The sequence below is a fragment of the Monodelphis domestica genome, chromosome 3 (assembly GCF_027887165.1).
Source record: "Monodelphis domestica isolate mMonDom1 chromosome 3, mMonDom1.pri, whole genome shotgun sequence".
NCBI classification, from domain to species: Eukaryota; Metazoa; Chordata; class Mammalia; order Didelphimorphia; family Didelphidae; genus Monodelphis; species Monodelphis domestica.
The window spans coordinates 254215233-254242867 of NC_077229.1; the positions used below are offsets into that span (position 1 = coordinate 254215233).

Genomic DNA, 27635 nt, shown 5'->3' on the forward strand with positions numbered 1-27635 from the left:
AAAGAGCCCCTAAAGGCCTTGTTTATGTGCTGTTTCCTTTTAGAATTAAATAATTCAAATAATCTTTGTGGGTTCTGTTTTTATGTATATTTGTTTTTTTTAAAGTATTCTCTCTTTCTTCCCTCCAGCCCCCCAACAACCCCCACCCCCATCCCTCTCAAAAAAAGCCACTGTTCATGGTCAACCTGAATGGAAGTCTGTAATATTTCGATCCACTTTGCATGCAATTCCCCTGAAAGGAATCAGAAACAAAGAACACGTTTGCACATTTGGTTTTACTCAGGTGTACCATGTAAAACTTCCAGACATTGTGCACAGGAGGCAGGCCTGGATGGGCTGCCCTCTCCCATCGCCTTCTCTTCTCTTCCCTCCAAGCCGCCAGAGGAGGACGTCAGACCAGGTTCCCAGGTTTCCTGTCTTTGCCTTTGATAGGTACTATTGTGCTCTCTGAATTGTTCTGCTGTAACTGAAGCCGGCTTCCCCTCTGGCTGTTGCTGTGCTGGTGATGGAAAAAAGAGGAGCCGGGGTAATGACCCATCACCTCGCTGTACGTGGGGGGTGGTCCTTCCATCCTTCCGTTACTGCTACAGTTGGTTGCACTTATGCCCGAATTGCTGCTTGGTGGGCACGGGCCCCCATTGTACATAGAAATGTCTATCAAATCACTGTCAAATATCGTTCGGTTGGGAGGGGCCCTCACAGATTCTCGATTGAGTTCCATCTGTTGTTCAGGATCCCGAAGCTGCAGGGTGCAGGGGCCCTGGTAGGGCGGGGGCTCCTCCCCATCGGACAGGGAGATGGTGGGAGGGAGGTCAATCTCGTGCTGGACGTAAGGGTAGGTGGGCTGGAAGCGGCTGAAACGGTCCCTCTGCATGAACGCCGGGGCAGTAAATCTGTCCCTAGTCCGGGGGGCGTACATAATCTGGAGGGGAAAGAAACAAGCGTGAGCACGCTCTTCTGGAAGGAAGGCACTACTCTTAGGGAAAGGGAAAGCCGAAGGCCGCTCCGCGCTCTAGCAGACACGGAAGAAGATGGCATCGAGTCCGTGTATATGTACACGGACAGAGATCTACTTACTAGAACTATATTTTTTACCATACGTATATATTTATATACCTATGTATTTAACATACCTATGTGTGTTTTACATACCCATATATAATTTTGTGTGCCCATATATATTTACATGCTTAAATATAATTGTATATACCCACATATGCCCACATATATTTACATACCTCGATATTTTATATACCTGTATAGTTTTATATCTATATATAATTTTACACACACGTATATAATTGTATATACCCATATATGCCCATATATTTACATTATATTTTATATACCTATATAGTTTATTTGCCTGTATGTAATTTTATATGCACACATATATAATTGTTTATACCCATATGTTTACATACCTATATTTCCCCATATATATACATATATTTACATATGTATTTCACATACCTATATATAATTTTATATACCCATGTATGCCCATATATATTTACATACCCATACATATATTTACATACACATATATTTTATATGCGTATATAATTTTATATACCTATATATTTACATACCTAAATATATACATATATGTATGTGTGTATGTGTACACAAAAACATACATATTCAAGGACCCAATTACTTGGAATTCCTAATTTCTCTGATGTTCTGAAAATGTGGACGTTCTTATTTGGCTTTGAAATTGGAAGCAGAAAAAAGGAAAGAGTTGGTAAGGAAGAAGCAATCAACCTAACTTCCCCTGCTAAAACCTTTATATATATGTATATTATGTATAATTTACATAGGTATATTTTGTACATATTATGTACATATATAGGCATATATATAATCTTTATATATGCAAAATTATGTTGCGTAATTAGAAAATCTTATATTTGAACTACATCTCCCAGGATCCCTTTCCTCTTTCATCCCCACCTTGTGTGCTTGCGTATTGTATATAGTTGGATGTTTTGGCCCTAGCTCTCTCTTTCTCTTCCCCATTGCAAGGCTGGGTGAGCTCTCACTTTTTCTCTAGCCTTTTATTTTCCTTTTTGCTTCAAGTTATTATTAACAAATCTTATTAAATATAATACTTGGAGTATTTTGGATATTAATTTTTAATCTTACAATGAATTACAAAGTTCAGGGGGTTGGAGTGGAAGCTATGTACAGGGGAACAGAAATCCAAATATCTGGCTCTTTGGGTAAACTGAGTATCCTCATATATAATATATATGGATTACTTTAATTTCATAACATATACAGATTAATTCTTCAAGTATGTAATTTTACAATAAGCAATCAATCAATGAGCAAATATTTATGATGCACCTACTGTATTTCAAGCACTGTTAGGTGTTATAGATATGAATATAAAGAATCCTATGGGAGCTTACATTGAGTGCAGAGACATGCAGGCAAATATTTAAGTATATAGAGAACAAATGAAAGGAGAATAAATACATACATGATGGACACCCTATGAGGACAATAAAAACTATGAATCCTACTTATGGTGGTGTGTGTTCTTTAGAACAAGTGGTATGATACCTTCTAAGTGTGGACACCTTTAAAGTGTTGTATGAATGGTAGTTATTATTTTTCACCTATTTCCTTATAAATGTCAACTATTACTATTTTCCCTCCTAAAGACAGAGTGAAAAGAAAACATGATTATTTATAGTTTCCAGTACTTTGGATTCAGAAGAGAGTACTTAATATAATTATTTTATAAGGCTGTTGTAAAATCTTCTCTGTCCCAAAGTTTATTTTAAATTTCCAAGGAACCTCGCCAAGCCTCATTCTGAGTATAATATCTTCTAGATTCAACTGCCTTTAGGGAAAAAAAAAATCTTTTATAAATCTACACAAGTCATGGCTTTTGTATTTTCTCTACAGACTTGAAGGCAAAACATCTAGTTTAAAAGTTAGCTTGTTAAACTGATAAGTAAATTTGGATACTCTGAGGAATCAGTGATTTCTCTGGTGTGAAATCGCTCCAAATTAAATTGGTATGGATGACATTCATTCAACGCTATGGCCAAACTTAAACTCACTGCCTGAAGACCAACCTTCTCATGATAAGCTTCTCTGACCTTAGCTGGAATGTTCCTTGGACAATAGGAATATGGTCTGTTCCTAATTCCATACTTGACATCTGTCATGTATAGTAAGATGAGTTACAGCTTTGTACTGCCTTCATGACGCAAAGTCACCTTTATGACACAAGGAAACATCAGGGTGAAGTAATGCTAGGGATTATTATCTTTAAAGATTACAAAATAAGCATTTTTTCTTCTTATCATTCCCCAGATTTCATTATTTAGAGTTTACTTGGTAACAGAAAGCTCAGTATTTATCAATTTTTTTCTTTTGTAAAGGGCTCCAGATGAACACAAAAATGTCTGCAAGATCCTAAAAATTGCAACCATTTCTTTTGTTCTCATTTGAAAGAAAATCCTGCCTCCAGTAATTAATTTTCTTGGATTTATCAAACATTGGACCACTGTTTTTTTTTTGTTTTTGTTTATTTGGTTTTTTTTTTCATCTCTTTCTTGCTTATCATCCAAATAAATACTTTCAAAGATAGTTGTTTTGTAATAAGGAGCGGTCAGACATTCATACTTTTCTTATTATTTCCCCTGAGATGCTAGACCTTTTGTTCTTCCAGATGAGTTTTGTGGGAGTTTTTGTTTTACTGTTTTTATACTTTAAAATTAATTATACCAGATGTTACTGTTTTTCTTTAGTGCTACAAAGTATCCCTTATGTAATTTAGTTGGAATAGAATTAAATCAATAAATTAATTAGGTATTACTTCATTAAATTGGTATAACCCAGCCATAAGTGGGAAACATCTCTCCATTTATCTATCTCTATTTCTGTGAAGAACTTTGAAATTTTAATTATATAATTCTTACAATGTCCACATAGGTTAACTTTTATATATTTTAGGTATTTTATACTTACTTTGAATCAGCAGTTCTCAAACTCTCAATTTGTAGCAATGAGAATACATAATGCATATCAGGTATTTACATTCCGAATCATAACTGTAGCAAAATTACAGTTTTGAAGTAGCCCCCAAAATAATTTTTTGGTTTGGGGTCACCGCAACATGAGGAACAGTATTGCGGGGTCACAGCATTAGAAAGGTTGAGAACCACTGTTTTAAATGGAATTTCTCTCATAATTCCTTTCTACTTTTTTAAAGCACAGTATAGAAATTCAAGAAACTTTTTTTTTAATCTTTATTTTGTATCCTGCTGCTGACCTGTAATCATTAATCACCTCAACTAATGTTTTTTACTGATTCTCTTGCATTTTCTAGAAAGTGTCATATCTGAAAGTAGGGAAATTTTATCTTCCCTTTGCTAGTGTTTATATCTTTAAATGTATTCTCTTACTTTATTACTATAGCTAGGATTTCTGGAACAATGTATAATAATAGTGGGGAGAGGAGCCCATTCTAAATTTGAGGCACTCAACAGTTTTCCTTTATGAGTCAAAATCTGCATTCCCCAACTTCAAATCTGTCTTAAAGGTTGAGCATTGTTGTATGCAGCATTCTTTGTCCTCCATTAGACATTGCACACTCAGATGAGTGATCTTAAACCTAGATCTGCTGCTAAAACTCTGTGTGAACTTGAATTCAGCAAGAATTCTAAATTCTAAAGCAAGAAGCAGTGTGGTAGAGCACACAGTGTACTAGACATGAAGTCAAGAATACTTTGCTTCAAATTCCACTTGGGGAAGTTGCTTAATCTCTTCAAGACCCTCATCTATCTGGGTGGCTCAATGGATTGAGAGCCAGGCCTAGAGATGGGAAGTTCAAATCTGGCCTCACACACTTCCTAGCTGTATGACCCTAGGCAAGTCACTTAACTCCCATTGCCTAGCCCATACAGCTCTTCTGCCTTGGAACCAATATTTTATGATTTTTAAGAAGGAAGGTAAGGATTTTTTAAAAAGGTGTGGTCCCTTCTATTTCTAAATCTATGATCCTATAAACAGATGATTCTCTAAAGTCCTTTCTAATGCTAAAATTGTCTAGGTGAATGGTTCTGCAATTTTTCACCATATCCCATTTCTAATTTGAGAAGCCCTTAAAGAGGCTTCATCCTAGAAGAGTCAAACATGCAGCCCATCCTGAGTGGGGCAGAAGTAGATTATAATGTAATTGGGCAGGGGAAATGTTTAACAAAATAAATAAAATATCAATAACTCTACATTTAAAATCTAAGTCAATATAGGGGCAGCTAGGTTGCACAGTGGTTAGAGGGACAGGAGTGGAGATGGAAGGACCTGGGTTCAAATTTGGCCTCAGAAATGTCCTCTCTGTAGGACTCAGGGCAAGTTGCTTAGCCTTGACTGAGTAGCCCTTGATACTCTGGCTCTTCTGTCTTAGAACCGACACTAAGATATAAGGTAAGGGTTTAAAAAAAACACAGTCAATAAGCAGCCCACAAAAGACCTTTATGGATCAATTAGTGGCTCCCATTTTTATATGTCTGATCCTACTGCCCCCTTCATAAAAAAGTAATTGCCAAATCCTTCCCTCTTTCTAGCCCCGTACCCTTCCCTTGTCATCATGATTCCACTACAATTCCCAGTGAATAGCTTCTGTTCCTTCTGATCTCTACATGCCACAAGCCTCAGTGGCGTACTCATTTCTTTATCATATTTGTAGTCACTTACACTGACTTGTGATTATTATGTCAGTCTGTTCTCTGCTTGTATGTTTGTCCTGAGGATTTTGCCATATTTGTAGTTGTCATTTGTTATTTGTCAGATATTTAAACCCCCTCTCCCCCCTCTGCCTCCAGGCTCTCTCAGTAGACACAGTTGCTACACAATACAGCCCATTCCTCCGAAACGAAAGACTGAGGACCTTGCAAAGCAGTTTAAATACTATACCTCAGAAGCAGCCTGTCGTGACACTGAGCTGTCTGAAGGCCACAAGCACCCTTCCTAGCAATGATGAAGAAAGAAAAAACACACAAACAGAGAAAAATATCATTAATTTCTTACCAACCACCAATAGCATTATTTATTCAAACATACAAGCATAACATTTTTAAGAAAAAAATAACAGGTCTAGTAGACTAGAGATGGTCATCAAATTTGAACAAAAAATCCACTCTAAGAATATTAAAATTAATTATTTTAATAAATAAGTATATATTTATATATACATATAATAAATAAAAATAAATAATAAAATAAATATTAAAATTAAAAAGTTTGGAGCCCATTTATAATATATTTTGATGCTGGGTTTTAAGTAAAAAAATATTTTAACTTTTATATACATATACTCACCTTAAATAATGACTGTTTTTGCCTAGCAGTTTCTGGGAAATTCAAATATTTCAATCAATTTAGGATTAAGGGTATGGGAGAGGGGGGAAAGGGTTGTTAGTAGAAGCAGTCTTTTTAGTCAATTAAGTTACTAGTTTTACTTTATATTTTTACTTTATGTAGATTTATATAGTCAGACCTTTGCTAAGCCAAGAAAAAGGGGAGGGGGGATTTTGCTTAAGAGATCAAGATTTTTTCAGCCTCATTGACTTTTTTAAAAATTAATTTGGTTGTTGATTACATTAAAATTCCTAGGTATCTCCTCCCTGCACCACAGAAGGCATCACCCAACAAAAAATATGGATATATAATTTATGTCTTACATGTTCCTATTCCTAAATTCTTTCTCTGGAGGTGGGCATATGCATGATATTTTTCAAATATTAATTCTGTAGTTGTATATTATGTTCTCTTGGTTCTACTATTTTACTCCCCATCATGTAGGTCTTTCTAAGTTTGTTTTTTTTTAATTAACCTGCTCACCATTTCTTATGGTGCAGTGGTATTCCATCAAAATCATATACTATATTTATTTAGCCATTCCCCACTTGATGACCTTTCTGACTTTTCAAAGTCATTAAAGCTAGATTCTTCTTTTTTTTTTTTAATAAACCCTTACCTTCCGTCTTAGAATCAATACTGTGTATTGGTTCCAAGGCTGAAGAGCAGTAAGGGCTAGGCAATGGGGATTAAGTGACTTGCACAGGGTCACACAGCTGGGAAGCATCTGAGGCCAAATTTGAACCAGTATCTCTTGTCTTTAGGCCTGGTTCTCAATTCACTGAGCCATCCAGCTGCCCAAAGCTAGATTCTTAAAATCTCAAGTATCTTATATATATATATATATACACACATACATATAACAGGTCAGAGGGGCCTAATATCTGGTGGCTAAACGTGCTATTTCAAAGTATATTATCAAATGAGAAAGTGACTTTAATTAACACTGAATATGTATATAATAGATAATTTTGATAATTTGAATTATTTTTAGACTCATAGGATCATCTCAGAATTGAAAGGGACCTCCTCAGCAGGCAACTAGTTCAATCCTCACGGAAAACATTTGTCTCCTCTACAATATCCTGAAAAACATCATTAAGTATTTCTCTGAACATTTTAAGTGATGGAAAACTTACTACCTTGTGAAGCAGTTCATAACAATTTTTTAAATTTATTTTTATTCACCAAATATATTTAAAATTTGACAAATGAAAAAACCCCCAAAATTAAAATTAAGATCAACAAATGTCTGTGTATAAAATAGATTTCCTTTAGTTACATTTAGGCAGATGACATTTCTTTAAGATACAGATCTCATATCGAGTTCAATTGATCATGCTCGAAAATTCAGTGCCATTGGAATAATAGGAAATTGGGAAAAGAAAAGTCAGCATTTAAAGGTTGATATAAGTTTTATGTTCATTACAAACATTAATTTCCACTACATTTGATTGAAAGGGACCCAAGGATGAAGGACTAGAACAAGCTTGGGAACTCCATTCACTTGAATGAGAATGGATTTTTTTCTAGGACACAGTCTGCTTGGACATTTCTTGTTATGAGCCATCCCTCATTTTTCTTCTTTCTTGATCTTTGGCTTCCAAACCAGGTCGTAATCAGAACAGGACTCAAGCCCACTTCAGCAGTCAAGACCTTGGCTTGGTCATAGCAAGTATAAGGATTTCTATCAAAATGCTCTGTAACGATCTTCAACTGGTCTTCAGAGAACTCATTTTTTCTTTTTTTTTTTAATACCTAAATTCCATTATATTGTCTTGTTTACTCTCCTCTTCCTCATGAAGCAAAACTACCCAGTTTTGCTAAGAAGTTCTTCCTCATATGAAGCTGAAACCTCTCTCCTTATATAGTACTTCTTTCCCTAGAGCTAAGCAAAATAAGTCTAAAACTTCTACAAGAAAACCTTTCTATTATTTTAAGGGCATCTCTGATACTTCTTCCTCTAAGACCAGAAAAAAGTCAAGACACTTGGTTAAAAATTCTAATAAATGCTGGCTTTTTCATAATGGACAGGCCAGTTAAGTTCTCTTAGCCAGTTTCCTCATCTGCAAAATGGGATAATACCACTGGTAATCTCCTCCATTTTACAAAGTTGTTTGAAGTCAAACCACTATTTTGATTGTTTTGGGTCCAAGTGGACATGAGATTTAATTTTTTTATTTTAAAGTTTGTTTAAAAATTTTTTCCCATGGTTACCTCCCCCTCCCAGAGTTAACAAGTAATACCACTGGATTATACATGTATTATTGCTCAAAACCTAGTCCCATATCATTCATTTTGGTAATAATCTTTTAAAAACCAAAACCCCAAATCATATACCCATATAAACAAGGGATAAATCATATGGATATGTTGCAAAAGCTACTCCCAGATATGGAGTATGATATGTAAACTCAAAGCCTTAGACTTGCATAGGAACTGAATTAAGTGACTTGCCCATGGTTACACAGCTAATATATGTGAACTGAACTCAAGTCTTCCTGATTCCAAGGTTAGTCTTCAATCTACTACCTCAGAGGCAGCTGCATAATATAGTGGATAGACTGCTGCACCTAGAATCAGGAAGAATTGATGTCAAATCTAACCTCATATAGTAACTAGCCGGGGGACCCTGAGCAAGTCATCTAACTTTTGCCACCCCTGTTTTTTTTTAAACTATAAAAATAGGGATACAATAATATCTATATCTCACAAGGTTATTATGAGGATCAAATGAAACATTTCTAAATTGTTTGGTATAGTGCCTAGAACATAGTAGTCACTATGTAAATCCCTCCCTCCCTTCTCTCTCTGTCTCTCTCTCTGTCTCTCTTTCTCCTTCTCTCTCTCTCTCTCTCTGTCTCTCCCCCCCCTTCCTTCTTCTTCCCTCCTTTCTCCCTCCCTTCTTACTACCTGTATTATTTTCCATGCTAAATAGTTCTGGCTTTTTCACTGATATGCTCACATTGAGGAAGCAACATGTCAGTATAGAACAAGCCCTTCTTGATTCAGTTCCTTTAAAGGGGGGTAAAAAAAATGAGATATGTTTATCTACAGGCATAATAAAAAGGGGGAGGGGCAAGAGACACTGATAAAATGAATCCATCAGCAAGGACTCCAGAAGATGTGATTCTGCCTTGAAGCCACAGGGGCAGTGAAAGAACTGAAATGCTAGCAAGAAGGAATGTGACTTTTGCTGGGCTCTCATCTACGTGGTCAGCAGTACAGTGTAGAAGATAGAGAGAGCCTTTAGATCCAGGAAGACCAGAGTTTAAGTCCCATCTGTGACACACTGGCTGTATAATCCTAGATAAGTCATTTAAATCACTCAATACTCTAGGCAATTCTCTAAGATGATATTGACATTTTGCAAAGAAGTCCCTATTGAACTGCTCTGACAGAAGACATTTCCTCACCCAGGGATTCTCTATGCTATCAAAATGGCATTCCCCACACTTAACATAGTGCTTGATAAATAAAAGGTGTTTGATAAATTCACATTAAACATTTCATAATGCTCAGAAATTCACAAGAAACAAACATTAAGTACCAATATGTGCAAGGCACTGTGTTAAGTGTTAGGGAAACAAAGGAAAATAGAAGACAATCTCTGCTCCCAACAAGTTTACAACCTACTCTGAATGAATGAAAAAATGACTGAATCATGGTAAATCCTGTGAAGGACTCTAATTCTGTTATCTGAGGGCCAGCTAAGCTAAGTACCAATTAGTGCAGCCTGAGTTTCCAAGCTTGATCTGGCTGATCTCAGCATGCTACTACTCAAATCTGTACCCAGTTTATACCATTTTCAGCACACTTCTGATAAACATGTATTGACTGTTAATATGGGAAGTTGACAATCCAATTGTATAACGTGGTGCATTTCTCATCCACTTTGTCCTTTTGGTTTCCCATACCGCAAAGACCCCTACCTCAACAAAGAAGGAGTAGAGGTGCCTTCTCATATCTCTTCTTTGGGGCCAAATTTGGGCACTATAATTTCACAGCATTCAGCATTAATAATTTTGTTGTTCTTTCTATTTACATTGTTGTACTCATTGTCTATATGATTTTCCTGGTTCTGTTTACTTCATGTTATGTCTTTATATAGTTCTTCCAGGCTTCTTTCTAATCACCAAAATCATAATTTCTCATAAAAGAGGTGCCGAATTTGTAGTGTCACTGGAAAATTCTCATGAGGCCCTAACAGAAGACAATGTAACTGGAAAATATTTAACAAAATAAAAATACAATAAAGCATAGATTAGTTCATCTGGTTTTCTAAATCAGTATGTGGCCTGCAGAATCTGTTTCTATTGGACGCTAGTCTTACATTACCTTCATGTTCCACAATTTGTTTAGTTATTCCATAATCAAAGGGCATTTGTCAAGCAGCCATTTCAAACATACCACATTAGATAAGTGACAAGTAAAGAATACAGATTAACAACAGGGACCAAGGATGTAGCATCCAGGGAATAGTTCATAGGATCATATAATTTAGAATAGAAACAGACTCTAGCATCCATCTAGTTCCAATCTCTGCATTTTAGAAATGAGGAACATGAGACCCAGAAAGGTTAAAATTTTCTCAAAGTCACATAGGTATTAAATGCTAGAATGAGGATTTAAAACAAGATCCAATGCTATTTCTATGGTCCCTAAATTGAATACATATGGCTTAACAATATTCTGGTTTTTGGATTCCCCTTGAACATTATTTTTAAATCATAAAAGTCACTACTACAATGGCATTATTCCTTTTGAAAATAACAATGATGATAATAACATGCAGCATGATGTAGAAGACTCAATCTAATGCAGTGAAGTTTAGGAGATTCTCTTATAAGACCCCCACATTTAAAAACACAAAACCAAAACTCTTTGGACTACTCTCATTTTTACTCTATATTTTGGAGTAGTTATCAGTTTAATATTCAGTGAGAAGATTAGAACTGACTGCTAAAAATCCTGCACATTTAGATATTGCCATTTAAAAAAAAATTCTCCTTTTATTCTCATTTGTTTTATAGGTACATGAGTGGCATGACTTAATCAGATGAATTTGGGTCATTTTTGCTCATATTATTATCTGAATAATTTTGATAATGTGGTACCCAGGTTTAAGGTACTCTATGTATCCACATCTTTTCAATATCACGGTTCATGACTTAGGTCAATGCATTTATTTCTTCCTTAGTCAACCAGAAAGCACAATTAGTTGAAAGCATTAAAATTAACATTGTGAAAAAAATAAAAAATGGGATGTTTGCCCCATATGCTGGGTTATCCCTCCCTCCAAATATATACAACATCCTTAATAAAGATGGGCAAGCATAGGGATCACATGAGAGGCATGTCCATGTGACAGGGCACATACATGGTGGGGCAAGTCATAACTTCTGGTGTTGCATCATACTGCTAAATCTCTTCCCTTTGTCTCCAAGCTCCCAAATTGCCCTCTGTGGAACTGTAGGTTGGTCCCTTCCTCCTGTGCTAGGCACAAATGTAGGTCTCTCTTCTGAATCACCATCTAATAGACTGATTCAGTTTCAAACTCTTGTGCCTACCATATGCAAAGCACCATGCTGGAAAGAGATACAAAATAGTTCCTGCTTTTAAGGAGCTCCATGGCGAAGAGAAGAGTAGAGGAGGGGGTTGGAGAAGAGGACATGAAAGTTGTCTTCAAACAGTGTAAGGGCAATCATATGGAAAAGGTGGGGAGGCTTGATACACTGGGCTCCAGAGGGCAGAACAAGGGTGAAAATGCTAAAGAAATACTTTCAGATTTGAACCTCAGGGGGTTCAACTATTAGAGTTATCCACAGGTGCCCTAGTTGTCAGCTTCCCTAATCAAGAAAGACTAAATGACTACTGTCTGTTATGCTATAGAGACGATTCTTGTGTTCAGGTTCAGGTATGGGTAGGCCTAGCTGTCCTTTTTAATCTGAAATTCTGATTTCATATTTCAATTGATTCATTTTTACATTCTCACTGGAACATTCTGGAGTGAAGTGCCACCCTAAACCCCTGCAGAGAATTAGATAAAAGCCCCCTTGGAGAGTCAGTCTTTTAATAATCTTTTGCATCAGTTGTTTTAGTATTTGGCAGACCTCTTTCTGCCATGACTAAAAAAAGGGTACCTATGATTTCCAGAGAATGAAATAAAAAACTAATAAGCATAGGAGTTCTTTCCAAATGAAATTTTATGATTTTGTGAAAGGTCAGAGATAAAAAAAAAATAGAGAGTCAAATTTGAGAGAGTATATTAAATTTATTTGGAAAATCTCTCTCAGTGACTACAGGCAATAAGCTCATAGAATAAGAAAAAAAAGAATGGATTGTAAGAAATATTGATGTAGTTCAAATTAAAAATATATTCTATTCCTACCTATGAATAGGATTAAGGTACAATCAAGGAAAGTAAATGAATATCCACTAGTTTGGAAATACTGATTTTTTTTTCAAAGAATCTAAAATATAAGTCATTGATCTATATTTTCCTCTGGTCACAAATGTTTTTGTTTCTGATTACTACCTAGCCAGGTTCATTCTCCCTTTTGTATGTACCCCCCCTTTCTTTTTGCCCTTCCTCTTCTTATTTCCTTATTTGATAAGATGGGTTTCTATTGCTGTGTAGAGGTTATTTCTACTTCTGATGAGAGCTGGGTTCAAGTATTGCCTGCCACCACCCCCTTCACTCTACTGATTCTTACATGTCTCTATTTATGAGATAATTTGTTCCCAATTTTCTCCTTTTATCTTTCCCCAATTTATTCCTTTTTTTTAATCCCTTGATTTTGGTTTTGTTTTAGTTTAGGGTTGTTGTTTTTTTTTTTTTGGCACATTCAGCTTACTCTCTCTTCTTTGTCTATGTATGCTTCTATTCACTGCCCTCATAATGATAAAATTCTTAAGTATCTTCAGTCCCTTAATTATTCTAAGTACTTTAGGTACATGTATAATAGATATTTTAAGTATCTTAATTATTGTCTTCTTATGTAGTAATGTAATCAGTTTAAGTCCATTGTTTCCTTTGATTACCTTAAATACCTCAAGTACCTTAAGAATCTACACTGCCGGTCATAAGTATCCTAGTTAACACTTTTTCATGTAGAAATATGGTTCCTTTCCATTGAGTCCCTTCAGTTTTTTTTCTGTTTATCTTTTTATGCATCTCTTGAATATCAAATTTGATCATAAAATTTTCTTTTTATCACAGGCTTCTTCAGCTATTTATTTCTTCCTGTGTCAGTTTTAGATCCCATGTCACACAGCTAATTCATGACAGAGGAAGAATTAGCACCTCTCTTCAGGCATGTTCTTTTTAGGGCAATGTGATGGAATGGAAAACATACTGAACTTGGAATTCAAGTTCCTGAGTTTGGCTTCCAACCGAACAACTTTGGGCAAATCATACACTTTTCTACCACTTAGCTTCCTCATCTATAAAAGGATGGAGCTGAACTTGATGACCTCTACAGTATCTTCCAGGTAGAAATTGAATCCATTTCCCATAATCCAGAGTAGGAAGGGACCTTGTGGACTATCTAATTCAATCTTCACATTTTGCAGATGGTGATGAAGTGAAGATAAAGATGAGATAAAAAAATAAATATGAAAATGAGAAAAGTGAACTCTTCAGAGACATGTAACTAACTCTTCTCAAAGTCTTGACCAGAGTCCATGTTTCCTGATTCCTAATGCAAACTTGGTTATCAAACCAGTTTGTATCCAACTAGGAATCTTTTCAATAACAAGCCAAGCAAATAGTCATCAGATTTCTATTTGAAAAATTCCAGCATTAGAAAACTCACCATTGCTTTAGGATACCTCTATTTTGTGAAGTCTTTCTTCACATGGAACCAAAGTATGTTTCTATAATTCCTTCCCATATCTTCTAACCCCTATATTCTGGAGCCAAGTTAAATGAGTCTAATCTCTCTTTCATATAAGGGTGCTTTATATCCTTGAAAAGGTTTAATTTCTCCAGGACTCTTTGTTCTCAAATAAACATCCCCACTTCCTTCAGCCACATAACATTGCTTTCTAGTCATTACCCTGGTTGCTCTCTTCTAGATACACTCCAATTTTTCCACCATCTTTCTCAAAACATGTCACACAGAACAGAAAACTGTGTTCTATATTTGATCTGAACATAGATTTTTAGTTTCATATTCTGTTGTCTTGAGCCAAAGATGACTGATATTCATTTTCCCCTATTTAAAACTTTGATCCTGACTTATTGGAACTTTCCTTAGTTCTTCAAATGATGTTTGCAGTCTATTACTCCTTAACAGCCCTATATAGACTTCTGTACAAAGGAAGTTCTCCATTTTCTCATTCACATACTCAATGAATGTGACAAATGTTTTCAGTAGGCTAACCCTTCATATTTTTAAACTCTGCTCTGGAGTCTTTCATCAGTCTACTCTTCTAGAGGCCAATTCACCACCTTACAGAATTGTCACTGGTTTGCCCACCCTTCCTTGGGATGCAGTGGAGACTCTCATAAGCAGGCCATTGTTGAATTTAAATTGTGGATGGACTCTGAATATATATATATATATGTATATGTGTGTGTGTGTGTGTGTGTGTGTGTATTAGGTAGTCACCAGGGATTTAATTTCTAAATTCCAAAATAAATTACTAAAGTAAATGGAATTTATGGTAGTTTATTTATAATAGAAGGAAGATATTAAGGAATGAGAGAGAGAGAAAACTCTGGCTTCTTCTAATACCAGTTAGATTTTCTAAGCCCCAGTCAGGGGAAGAGAGTCTCAAGAAGCTGGGCCTTTGAATTAATTGACTTCTGGGTAAGCATGGCGGCCAGCTAAATGTGGCTTACTCACTCTCCCCAACACACACCGACATACACCAATAAGGATCACCCCAAAAGACCTTAAGAATCTATATTAGAGGAGTGGAGGAGCTGTAGAGCGGGGACCAGCAGTGAAGGTGCATGGGATCGAGGCTTTACCAGCCTATAAAAGGGGGAAAGGGCTTCCACCCAAACACAAACGCAAGTGGATCCAGCCTGCCCCACCCCCACCTATAGGGCCAGAGCCAGGGTCAGCGCACGTTGAGACGAAGGAGCAAGGGGTGCCTCTGAAGTGAGGAGAGGGCACTTCTGCACCCTTGTGAGCTGACTAGGACAGCAGGGGGACCCCTCCCCCCCCCCGAAGGCAGCTAAGCAGAAAAACTCAAAATGTGAGAGAGAGCAGACTTCAGGTGCCCAGAACCAGCGCGCCCGCCGGAGCCAGGGAGTGAGACAGGAGTCCCTCTGGAATGAAAAGGGAGCATTTTTGGGGGTCCCTGGAAATTAACTAGGTCTGCTGGGGACCCATCCCCGAAAGTAACAAAACCGGAAAACCAGGCGGGCAAGAAAGTGCAGACACTGCTCCCAGGAGGAAGGTACCAAGAAAAGCCGCAAAGGACTGAGGAAAACTGAGAGCCTGCTCATTAACTCTACACACACACACACACACAAAACCTGCTCAGCAGACTCTAATTTTTAACTAAAGAGGGAACTGAAAACATCCAGAAAAAAATGGCTAACTGTGCACAGGAGCCTCAAAATCCCAGCAAGAAAAAAAAAAAGAAAGCCGTCACCCTTGAAATTTTTTATGGAGGAAAAACCCAGGATACAGAGGAAATACTGGATGAAAGTCAAACAAAGGCAAAACTGAAAAAAAATTAACATTGTCCACAAGCCCTGGAAGAGTCTCAAATGGAGCTTATCATCAGAAAGATGGAAGCCCTCTGGAAAGAGAAGTGGGAAATGGTTCAAAAAGAAAACCAACAAATCATATTAGAGAACCAACCAGGCCTTAAGGACCAGAATTGAGCAACTGGAAACCAATGATCTTGCAAAACAGCAAGAATTAATAAAGCAAAGTAAAAAAAAAAATTAATGAATTAGAAGAAAACATAAAATATCTCACTGACAAGGTGACAGACCAGGAAAACAGAGAAAGGAGAGACAATCTGAGAATCATTGGTCTACCTGAAAAACCAGAGATTAAAAAAATCTCAATGCCATACTACAAGAAATCATCAAAGAGAATTGCCCTGATATTCTCAAACAAGGGGGCAAAACAGAAATAGAAAGGATTCATAGAACACCCTCTATACTAATTCCCCAAAAGACAACCCCCAGGAACGTAATAGCCAAACTCAAGAGCTTCCAAGCAAAGGAAAAAATCTTACAAGAAGCTAAAAAGAGGAACTTCAGATACAGAGGAGCACCAATAAGAATTACACAAGGCCTTGCAGCGAACACGCTAAGAGATCATAAAGCTTCGAACACGATATTCAGAAAAGCAAGAGAACTGGGTCTTCAACCAAGAATTAGCTACCCATCAAAACTGACTATATACTTCCAGGGGGAAGTATGGGCATTCAACAAAATAGAAGATTTCCAAGTATTTGCAAAGAAAAGACCAGAACTCAGTGGAAAGTTTGACATCCAAACACAAAGAGCAAGAGAAACATGGAAAGGTAAATATGAAAGAAAGAGAAAAGGAGTAAAGTGGTTTTTTTTTCCTTTTATTCAAACTCTCTTCTATACAGGCTACAATTAGATCAAATTATATATACTAACATATGGGGGATATGTTATGTGTAATGTTCAAAAATTGTATGCAATAATAGAGTAACCTGAAGAATGACTCATAGGGAAGGATTGGGGCATTAACATGATTTGGGGGGGACAAAAAAGAAAGATAAAGGTGGGGAATCAATGAGGGTACTAAGATATACTTGAAGAAATAAAAATAAATTAAATAGAATTATCTTTGTCACACAAAGATATACACGGGAAGTGGAGGGGAAAAATTCTCTTATAAGAAGGAGAGGAAGAGTGCTGAGTATTACTTAAACTTTACTCTCAGTGAAATCAACTCTGAGAGGGAAGAGCATCTAGATCCATTGGGATCTTGAATTCTATCTTATCCAACAGGGCAAGGGAGAGAGGAAACTAAGGGGAGCGGGGGGGGGGGGAGGGAAAGGGAGTACAAAAAGGGAGGGAAGGCGAGGGGGTAGGGCAAGGGAACAAAAAGGGAGGGGCCAAAAAGGAAAGCATAACAAGGGAGGGGACCAGGGTGACTGATTTAAAGTAAATCACTGGTTTAAAAGGTTATAGTAAAAGAAGAAAGGTCAGAATTAGGGGAGGATATCAAAATGCTGGGGAATCCACAAATGACAATCATAACATTGAATGTGAATGGGACAAACTCACCCATAAAACGTAGATGAATAGCAGAATGGATTAGAATCCAAAACTCTACCATATGTTGTTTTCAAGAAACACACATGAGAAGGGTAGATACTCACAAGGTCAGAATTAAATGTTGGTAAGACCTATTGGGCCTCAACTGACAGTAAGAAGGCAGGAGTAGCAATCATGATATCTGACAAAGCCAAAGCAAAAATAGACCTGATTAAAAGGGATAGGGAAGGTAAATACATCCTGATAAAAGGGAGTATAGACAATGATGAAATTTCACTAATCAGCATATATGCACCAAATGGTATAGCACCCAAATGTCTAATGGAGAAACTACTACAACTGAAGGTAGAAATAGATAATAAAACTATACTAGTGGGAGATCTGAACCAACCACTATCAACTTTAGACAACTCAAATAAAAAAATAAATTAAAAAGAGGTGAATGAAATCCTAGAAAAATTAGAGTTAATAGATATATGGAGAAAAATAAATAGGGACAAAAAGGAATACACCTTCTTTTCAACACCACATGGCACATTCACAAAGATTGACCATACTAGTACTAGGTCATAAAAACATGGCATACAAGTGCAGAAAAGCAGAAATAATTAATGCAACCTTTTTAGATCATAAGGAAATAAAAATAATAATCAGTAAGGGTACTTGGAGAGCAAAATCAAAAATCAATTGGAAATTAAATAATATGATGCTCCAAAATCACTTAGAGAACAAATCATAGAAACAATTAATAATTTCATTGAAGAAAAATGACAATGATGAGACATCCTTTGAAACCTTATGGGATGCAGTCAAAGCAGTACTCAGAGGAAAATGCATATCCCTGAGTGCATATATTAACAAATTAGGGAGGGCAGAGATCAATGAATTGGAAATGCAAATCAAAAAACTTGAAAGTGAACAAATTAAACCCCCCCAGAAGAAAACCAAATTAGAAATCCTAAAAATTAAGGGATAAATAAATAAAATTGAAAATGATAGGACTATTGAACTAATAAATAAGATAAGAAGCTGGTACTTTGAAAAAACAAACAAAATAGACAAAGTACTGGTCAATCTAATTAAAAAAAGGAGAGAAGAAAAGCAAATTAGCAGTATCTCAGATGAAAAGGGGGAACTTACCTCCAATGAAGAGGAAATTAAGGCAATCATTAAAAACTTCTTTGCCCAATTATTTGGCAATAAATATGCCAATCTAGGCGATATGGACGAATACTTACAAAAATACAAATTGCCTAGACTAACAGAAGAAATAGAATTCTTAAATAATCCCATATCAGTAAAAAGAAATCTAACAGGCCATCAAAGAACTCCCTAAGGAAAAATCCCCAGGGCCAGATGGATTCACAAGTGAATTCTATCAAACATTCAAAGAACAGCTAATCCCAAATACTATACAAACTACTTGGCATAATAAGAAAAGCGGGAGTTCTACCAAATTTCTTTTATGACACAAACATGGTACTGATTCCGAAGATAGGCAGGTCAAAAACAGAGAAAGAAAACTATAAACCACTCTCCCTAATGAACATAGATGCAAAAATGTTAAATAGTATACTAGCAAAGAGACTTCAGCAAGTGATAAGGAGGGTAATTCACTATGACCAGGTAGGATTTATACCAGGAATGCAGGGCTGGTTCAATATTAGGAAAACCATCCACATAATTGAACATATCAACAAGCAAACCAACAAAAAACACATGATTATCTCAATAGACGCAGAAAAAGCCTTTGATAAAATACAACACCCATTCATATTAAAAACACTAGAAAGCATAGGAATAGAAGGGTCGTTCCTAAAAATAATAAACAGTATATATCTAAAACCATCAACTAATATCATCTGCAATAGGGATAAACCAGATGCATTCCCAATAAGATCAGGAGTGAAACAAGGATGCCCATTATCACCTCTATTATTTAACATTGTACTAGAAACACTAGCAGTAGCAATTAGAGAAGAAAAATAAATTGAAGGCATTAAAATTGGCAATGAGGAGACCAAGCTATCACTCTTTGTGGATGATGTAATGGTTTACTTAAAGAATCCTAGAGAATCAATAAAAAAGCTAGTCGAAATAATCAACAACTTTAGCAAAGTTGCAGGATACAAAATAAACCCACATAAGTCATCAGCATTTCTATATATTTCCAACACAGCTTAGCAGCAAGAATTTGAAAGAGAAATCCCATTCAAAATTACCTTAGACAAAATAAAATATTCAGGAATCTATGTCCCGAGACAAACACAGAAGTATATGAACACAACTACAAAACACTCTTCACACAACTAAAACTAGACTTGAGCAATTGGAAAAACATAACTGCTCATGGGTAGGATGAGCCAATATAATAAAAATGACCATCCTACCCAAACATATATCTATTTAGGGCCATACCCATTGAACCTCCAAATTTTTTTTTTACTGAATTAGAAAAAACCATAACAAAGTTCATTTGGAAGAACAAAGGATCAAGAATATCCAGGGAAATAATGAAAAAAAAATACAAAGGAAGATGGCCTTGCAGTCCTAGATCTCAAACTATATTATAAAGCATTTGTCATCAAAACAATTTGGTACTGGCTAAGAGAAAGGAGGACCAAGGAATAGACTTAGGGTAAGTGACCCCAGCAAGACAATCTATGGCAAACCCAAATACCTCAGCTTTTGGGACAAAAATCCATTATTTGACAAAAAGTGCTGGAAAAACTGGAACAGTGTGGGAGAGATTAGGTTTGGATTAACACTTCACACCCTACACGAAGATAAACTCAGAATGGATGAATGACTTGAACATATAGAAGGAAACTATGAGTAAATTAGGTGAACACAGAATAGTATACATGTCAGACCTGTGGGAAGGGAAAGACTTTAAAACCAAGCAAGACATAGAAAGAGTCATAAAACATAAAATAAATAATTTTGATTACATCAAATTAAAAAGGTTTTGTACAAACAAAACCAATGTAACCAAAATTAGAAGGGAAGCAACAAATTGGGAAACAAATCTTCATAACAAAAACCTTTGACAAAGGTCTAATTACTCAAATCTATAAAGAGCTAAATCGATTATACTAAAAAATCAAACCATTCCCCAATTGATAAATGGGCAAGGGACATGAATGGGCAGTTTTCAGCCAAAGAAATCAAAACCATTAATAAGCACATGAAAGAGTGCTCTAAATCTCTCTGAGGTATCACCTCACACCTAGCAGATTGGCTAACATGACAGCAAAGGAAAATAGGGAATGTTGGAGGGGATGTGGCAAAGTTGGGACATTAATGCATTGCTGGTGGAGTTGTGAATTGATCCAACCATTCTGGAGGGCAATTTGGAACTATGCCCAAAGGGCAATAAAAGACTGTCTGCCCTTTGATCCAGCCATAGCACTGCTGGGATTGTACCCCAAAGAGATAATAAGGAAAAAAGACTTGTACAAGAAAATTCATAGCTGCACTCTTTGTGGTGGCCAAAACTTGGAAAATGAGGGGATGCCCTCCAATTGGGGAACAGCTGAACAAATTGTGGTATATGTGGGTGATGGAATACTATTGTGCTAAAAGGAATAATAAAGTGGAGGAGTTCCATGGAGACTAGAACAACCTCCAGGAAGTGATGCAGAACAAAAGGAGCAGAACCAGGACAACATTGTACACAGAAACTGATACACTGTGGTTCAATCTAATGTAATGGACTTCTCCATTAATGTAAATGCAATGTCCCTGAATAATCTGCAGGGATCTTGGAGAAAAAAACACTATCCACAAGCAGAGGACAAACTGTAGGAGTAAAAACACCGCGGAAAAGCAACTGCTTGACTACAGGGGTTGAGGGGATATGATTGAGGAGAGACTCTAAATGGACACCCTAATGCAAATACCAACAACATGGAAATGGGTTCGAATCAAGGAACATATGATACCCAGTGGAAACGCGCGTCAGCTATGGGAGGGGTGGGGGTGGGGGGGGAGAAAATGATCTTTTTTTCCCCAATGAATAATGTTTGAAAATGGCCAAATAAAATAATGTTTAAAAGGGGGGGGGGCTGGTTAGAAGTTGGGCCTTTCCTGGAGGCTTAATGCCTCCAGAAAGGTGGGGCCACTAAGTCAGCTTTTCACTCATCAATGGAGACAGTCTTAAAGAAGTCTGGATGTCTGCCTTCTAGTCGATCCTCCGAGTCAGTGCCCAAATCTCCAAACGTCCGTCTTCCCTTCAGCTCTGAGTGACTGATCCATCACTCCAAGCCTGGTGACTGACTGACTTCTTCAGTCTTTTTTCCCCTCTATTTAAAGACCCTTTTCTCTTGTGTCACCTCCTCTAAATTTTCACATTTACCAATCACAGCATATGCTTTTCTCTAGGACTGCCCGTTCTTTAGTTCTCACCTTCTTTGGTTAGATTTTTCTCCAGGACTTCATTCTTTAGTTCTCATCTTCTCTGGTTAGATTTTATCTTTTGGGGTTACTTAACACTTCTTTTGTTAAGATCACCTTTGTAGTTACTTAACACCTTTTTGTAGTTAATTCACTTTTTGTAGTTACTTAACACCTTTTTGTAGTTAAGTTTAAAAATAGATTGTAACTTACAATTCTAGTTTCACTATAAAGGAAGAGCTAAGTACCTTCATTGTTACAATCAGGAGATTACAATTTTATCTTCACAATAAAGAAATAGCTAAGTATCTTCATTGTTACAACCAGGAGATAGCTAGACCCAATCTTCACACCATCTATTCTCCTCTATAGCTTCTAGATGTTTTAGCTTCTTTTTTTTTATTTGCCAAATGTTAATAATCACTTTTAAAGGAAGACTAGGCACTAATTATATTCTGCCAATATTTCAAAAAGCAATGCTTCTGGATTTATCTTAGAACAGATTTTTATATCAACAATAGAAAACTGTAATGTTCTTGGCTGATGTCTGTATTGTTATGTGTTATAATCAGATGAATACCCAGAAATAAAAAAATAAAACAATGCTAAAAAGGAGTTCACAGATTCGTGATGGAGAATGGAAATGATAACAAATAATGGCAAATTGTCTTGCAAATGCATAGGTCTACATGCTTCCTCTAAATATAAATTAACTTCTTTCCCTAAAGGTTTATCCATAGCTATTTCATGTTAAATAAGTTTTCTGTTTAAGGTATCTGCCTTAAACCTTTCTAAATTATAAAATTAAAAATTAAATAAAAAATTAAAAAGCAAGGGGACAAGCTTTTACAAATTAATGATAAAGTACTCTCTTTGTGCCAGGTACTGTGCTAAGCCTTTGGGATACAAATATAAGCAAGCTAGATAGTTCTTGTCTTCAAGGAATTAACAGTTTCCTAAAAGACAGTAGCAAATGGTATAGTGGATAGAGTACTGGCCCTGGAGTCACAGGAAGATCTAAGTTCAAAGCTAGCCTCTGACACTAACTAGCTGTGGGACCTGGGGCAAGTCACTTAACCCTGCTTGCCTCAGTTCCCTCATCTGTAAAATGAAAGAGTTGGACTAGATGACCTCTGTAGTTTCTTCCAGCGGGATGATCAAAAAGAAGTATTGAAACATGGAAACTGGAGAGCATGCAAGAAATACAGTGAACTGGTTTGGAAATAGCAGGGAAAGGTCATGGAAACCTAGTTCTGGGCAAGAGAAGCCAAGGCTCATCCTTTATTTTCAAAGACAAAACCGTCATTACCATCAAAAAACATATATAATATATATATATATATATATATATATATATATATTATATAGTGGGGTGGGTCCAACACATACCAGTAAGTAATTTAAGATACTTCCCAAACAATTTCCAAGTAATGCAGATTATAAACAACATGAAAAGGAGTAACTTAGGAAATGTCTCATTAGCCAGAGACTCTAAACCAACTCTAAAGGGATTTAGTAACAATTCAATCTCTGGTTCTGTACATAGTAAGCTTATGGTATTCCATTATTCATTAACTATTTATTACTATGATGTCACATAGTAGATATCACATCCAACATTTTTATAGTATAAAAATAAGTCATTTATGTATATTATCAAATGTGAGCTTCAAAAAAGTCTTATGTTGTAGATCCTGTATGTATTCTTATACTTATTCCTGTAGATGCAAAAACTGAGTCATAGGAAAATAATTTGCTCAAGGTCATAACACTAATAAATAGCAGAGTTGGGATTCAAAGACAGGCCTTCTGACTCTAAATGTTTAAAGAAAAAGAGCTCTTATTTACAAATGTTACTATGCATGAAATTAATCTGCTGCTAGCCTCCTATAAAATAATGCTCTCTCAAACTGTATATCTTAATCTATAAAATAAGGAAATTGGACTCACTGACATCTAAATCTGTGATCCTAAGTTTGGTATTTCTGATAAGTATTTTCCTAGATGAAGTATCAATTTAAAAGGTATCACCATATTTCAAATGGAAAATATTCTGCATTTCCTTAAAAGTGTAAAATATTTTTTCTCCATTAAATACATTTTATTTTTCTAATTTTTCCATTTATTACAACTCAACACAAGATTAAAAGTGCTTTCTCATTTTTCCCTCTTAGTCAAACACAGCCTGTTTGGTTAGCTGGTATTGATATCTACTAATGATAGTTCATTCATTTAGCCACAAGCATTTATTAAAAACCTACTGTGGGCAATGTATAGCTCTAGGGTATGACAGTGACAGAAGGAAAAAATTGAAATAATTCTTGTCCTCATGGAGTTAATCATCTGCTGCTTCCTTTGTATATTGAATTTTTATAATTATATGCATTTCATTAATGCAACATTTCATTAATGAAATACATATAATAATTGTATCCATCCAAGTCTCTTAATTAAGATTCCATTCATTTGGAATCAAGGAATTCTTGAGCATCATGAAATGAGATTGCCTGGAGCCTGGTTGAAGACAATTCTAGCAATAAAGGCAATTAATGATGGAGGTATAGGTTGTTGTTGTTACTGTGCCTAATGGAAAGAAATGGTATTTTCAGATGTGTTCATGATGGTTTTTAAATTTCAATTGAGTTCTATAACACTTCTTTATTGCATTTTAAGAGAACACAGTTGGAATGAAATAATCTGAATGGCTAATACTTCATGTTTCTGTGTTTTACCCCCTTGCCTTATGACATATGGTAGGTTATAAAAATGCTGAAGCTTCATTTTATAGAGAAATTAGCCATGGCAAGAGATATGAAGAATGCTTTAAATTTATCTCCAGTTTCTTAAGGAGTTCCTTAGCAAGCTGTCTTTAAACTGATAGTTAAATCCTGAAATGAATCCTTATAACAGGACAGGGGCATGAGGCAGCTAGGTGGTTCAGCAGATTGAATCATCAGTAAGACTCATCTCCATGAGTTTTAAATCTGGTCTCAGACTATGACCCTGGGCAAGTTACTTAACTTTCTGTTGTCTCAGTTTTCTCATCTGTAAAATAAGCTGGAGAAGGAAATGGTAGATCACTCCAGTATCTTTGCCAAGTAAACCCCAAATGGGGTCACAAAGAATCAGACACAACTGAACACTACCAAACAACAATCCTGTGGGTAAATTCCTCTTATTTCAGCAAATCCTAGAAGGCTTAAAAAGGCAATTTAGTGTAAAACAAACAGTTCTGGATTCAGATTTGGAAGATAGGGTTAAATGATTTGCCCCAAAGCACCTTGCTCCACTTTGACCTAGTTGTGAAGACTATGGGACAAATCAGTCAGCCCCTGAATCTTATTTTCATCATCTGTAAAGTCAGGATAAAAATACCTGTTCAGGTATGAGAATTTCACAACACAGATAGCATGAATCTTTCATATAATTAATTTACTTTACACCAAAGTTTAAGTTCATTTTCTTCTTCCTCTCTCTCAACCTCTTTATTATATATTTTTAATTTCATAATTTTATTTAGAATATTATACATTTTACTTAATATATTATTTTATTTTTAGTATTTCCCTTTCTACTCTAGATGGCAGTAACAGATTGGATTTAGAGGCTGGTTCTTTGAATAGCATTTGCTATCATCTTTCCCTTCTCTCATCAATACCTTCTCTTTTACAATATGCCATCAGACTATTCTTGCATACCAATATTTACCTTCCAGACACCCTCTATGGAGGATGTCTTTTCAAAGAAAAAATAGAATATGTAGAAAATCATCTGATAGAATGAAGAGAAAAGCAAAGTAATTCCTTGTAATTCTAATGATATACATATAATTGGGATGTTTGCAGGCACAGGAATTAATTCAGGCAAATGCAAGTTTTAGCAAAAGAACTTTCAGCTTAAAAGGGGATTTTTATAGGAGTAAGTTGACAAATTGTTCTCTCTCTCTCTCTCTCTCTCTCTCTCTCTCTCTCTCTCTCTCTCTCTCTCACACACACACACACACACACACACACACACAGACACACACACACGGTGGGGATGTTCCTCAGAGAACATTTAGTTCTGGTCTGGCCACAACTCTAGAGAGGAACCCAAATCAGATTGAAAAATAATTGGGAAATATTTAACAAAGTAAATTAAAATGTCATAAGACATAAATAACATTAATATGTGGTTTTCTATGTGGGCAGGGATCCAGAGTCTTATATGTGGTTTTGTGGCCTTCTTTTCTATTTGAGCTTGACACCAATGATTTACCACCAAGAATCCTTTCTCTAATATACCCCAAAAAGAGCCATGTTACCTTCCAATTCAACAGTCCATTATGAATTCTGCTTGGTCCTCGAGGGCAGAACTAGTAAGCAAAGGGCAGAAGTAACCAGGAAGCCAACGTCAGCCTCTTGAAAGTTTTACATCAAGCTTTTTTTTTTTTTTTAAGTCAAACTTTCAGCTTCATAACAAGCTGGAATATGTCTCCCTACAACTTCTATCCTTTGTCCCAGATCTGCTCTCCTAGGTCAAAAGTTGGTGTTGAGTCACATCTGAATCTTTGTGATCCCATTTGGGTTTTTGTGGCAAATATGGTTTTCCATTTCCTTCTCCAACTCATTTTAAAGATGAGGAACTGAAACCAGGATAAGTGACTTGGTCATACAGCTACTAAGTTTCTGAAGCCAGACTTTAACTCAGAAAGATAAGTCTTCCTGACTCCAGTTCCAGTATTCTATCTAATGAGCCACTTGTTTGCCCTGAGCCAAGTAGATTTTATTTAATTCCAAGCTCTCTTTTCAGGTAACTGGAATCTTCAACTGTTTTAAAATGGTGATCAAATCACATTAGATAATTGTGCATATAGAACTATAGATCTAGAGCCATTTAGAGCTGGAGGGGGGACTATGTGGACCATCTCTTTACAGAAACTGAAGCTGAGATATTAAGTGACTTGCTCAGTCACAGAAGTAGTAGATAGTAGAGCTAGGATTTGAACACATTTCTTTGACTAGCACTAGGCCTAGGACCACAGCACAAAGCTATTCCTCCCCTTTTCCTTTAGTTTTCTTTTCTTCAGGCTACATGTCATCAGTTCCTTCAAATGATTTTTTATTGCTGAAAATTTGTTTTTGAGTCAACTATAATGAGTATTGAGTGATTTTTATCTGTTTCCATTAATCAAATTCACCCCCAAGAATGGAGATTTACAACCAATTTTTGCAAACAAAAGAGTTAAAAGAAAAGATTCTGAGGATAGTTTCAAACGATGAGTTCCAAAAATATTTTGAGCAAAGGCATCCGTGATACATGGCTTCCTGACCAGCCTACTTTAAAGGGAACAATTCATGTAAATGTCCAGTTCGGATAAACATGTTAACAAATATGTTCAAGGGCCCCTTCTACCCTACCTTCCATTCAGATGAAACTCTAGATAGAATTAAAGGGGAAACTCTCTTCAGTTGAGCTATCAAAGCACTTAACCCCCCATCTCTGTCATTCAAAGGGAGACATTGAGTTAAAATTATGCCTCTCCAAGTGCTTCAATTAGGCCCTAATCCTTTGTGGATATCCCATTTAGAAGATGGAGAGTTGTTGGATGGCCCTGATTACATGCAAGCCTCTTGTCCAACTGGAAAGA

The 27635-nt window shown here is 36.1% G+C and overlaps 1 protein-coding gene across 16 annotated transcripts in view; it reads right to left on the reverse strand.

Annotated features, from left to right (window-relative positions):
• Positions 1–256: 256 nt before the first annotated feature.
• Positions 257–27635, reverse strand: part of LDLRAD4 (low density lipoprotein receptor class A domain containing 4) — a 637530-nt gene continuing 610151 nt past the window's right edge. For all 16 annotated transcript variants that reach the window (XM_056820769.1, XM_056820774.1, XM_056820777.1 and 13 more), the window contains 2 exons: positions 5938–5991; positions 257–922 (listed from right to left, as the gene is read on the reverse strand). In XM_056820769.1, the coding sequence (XP_056676747.1) occupies positions 392–922; positions 5938–5991 (585 nt within the window). In that variant the 3' untranslated portion in view covers positions 257–391. The remainder of the gene's footprint in view (positions 923–5937; positions 5992–27635) is intronic.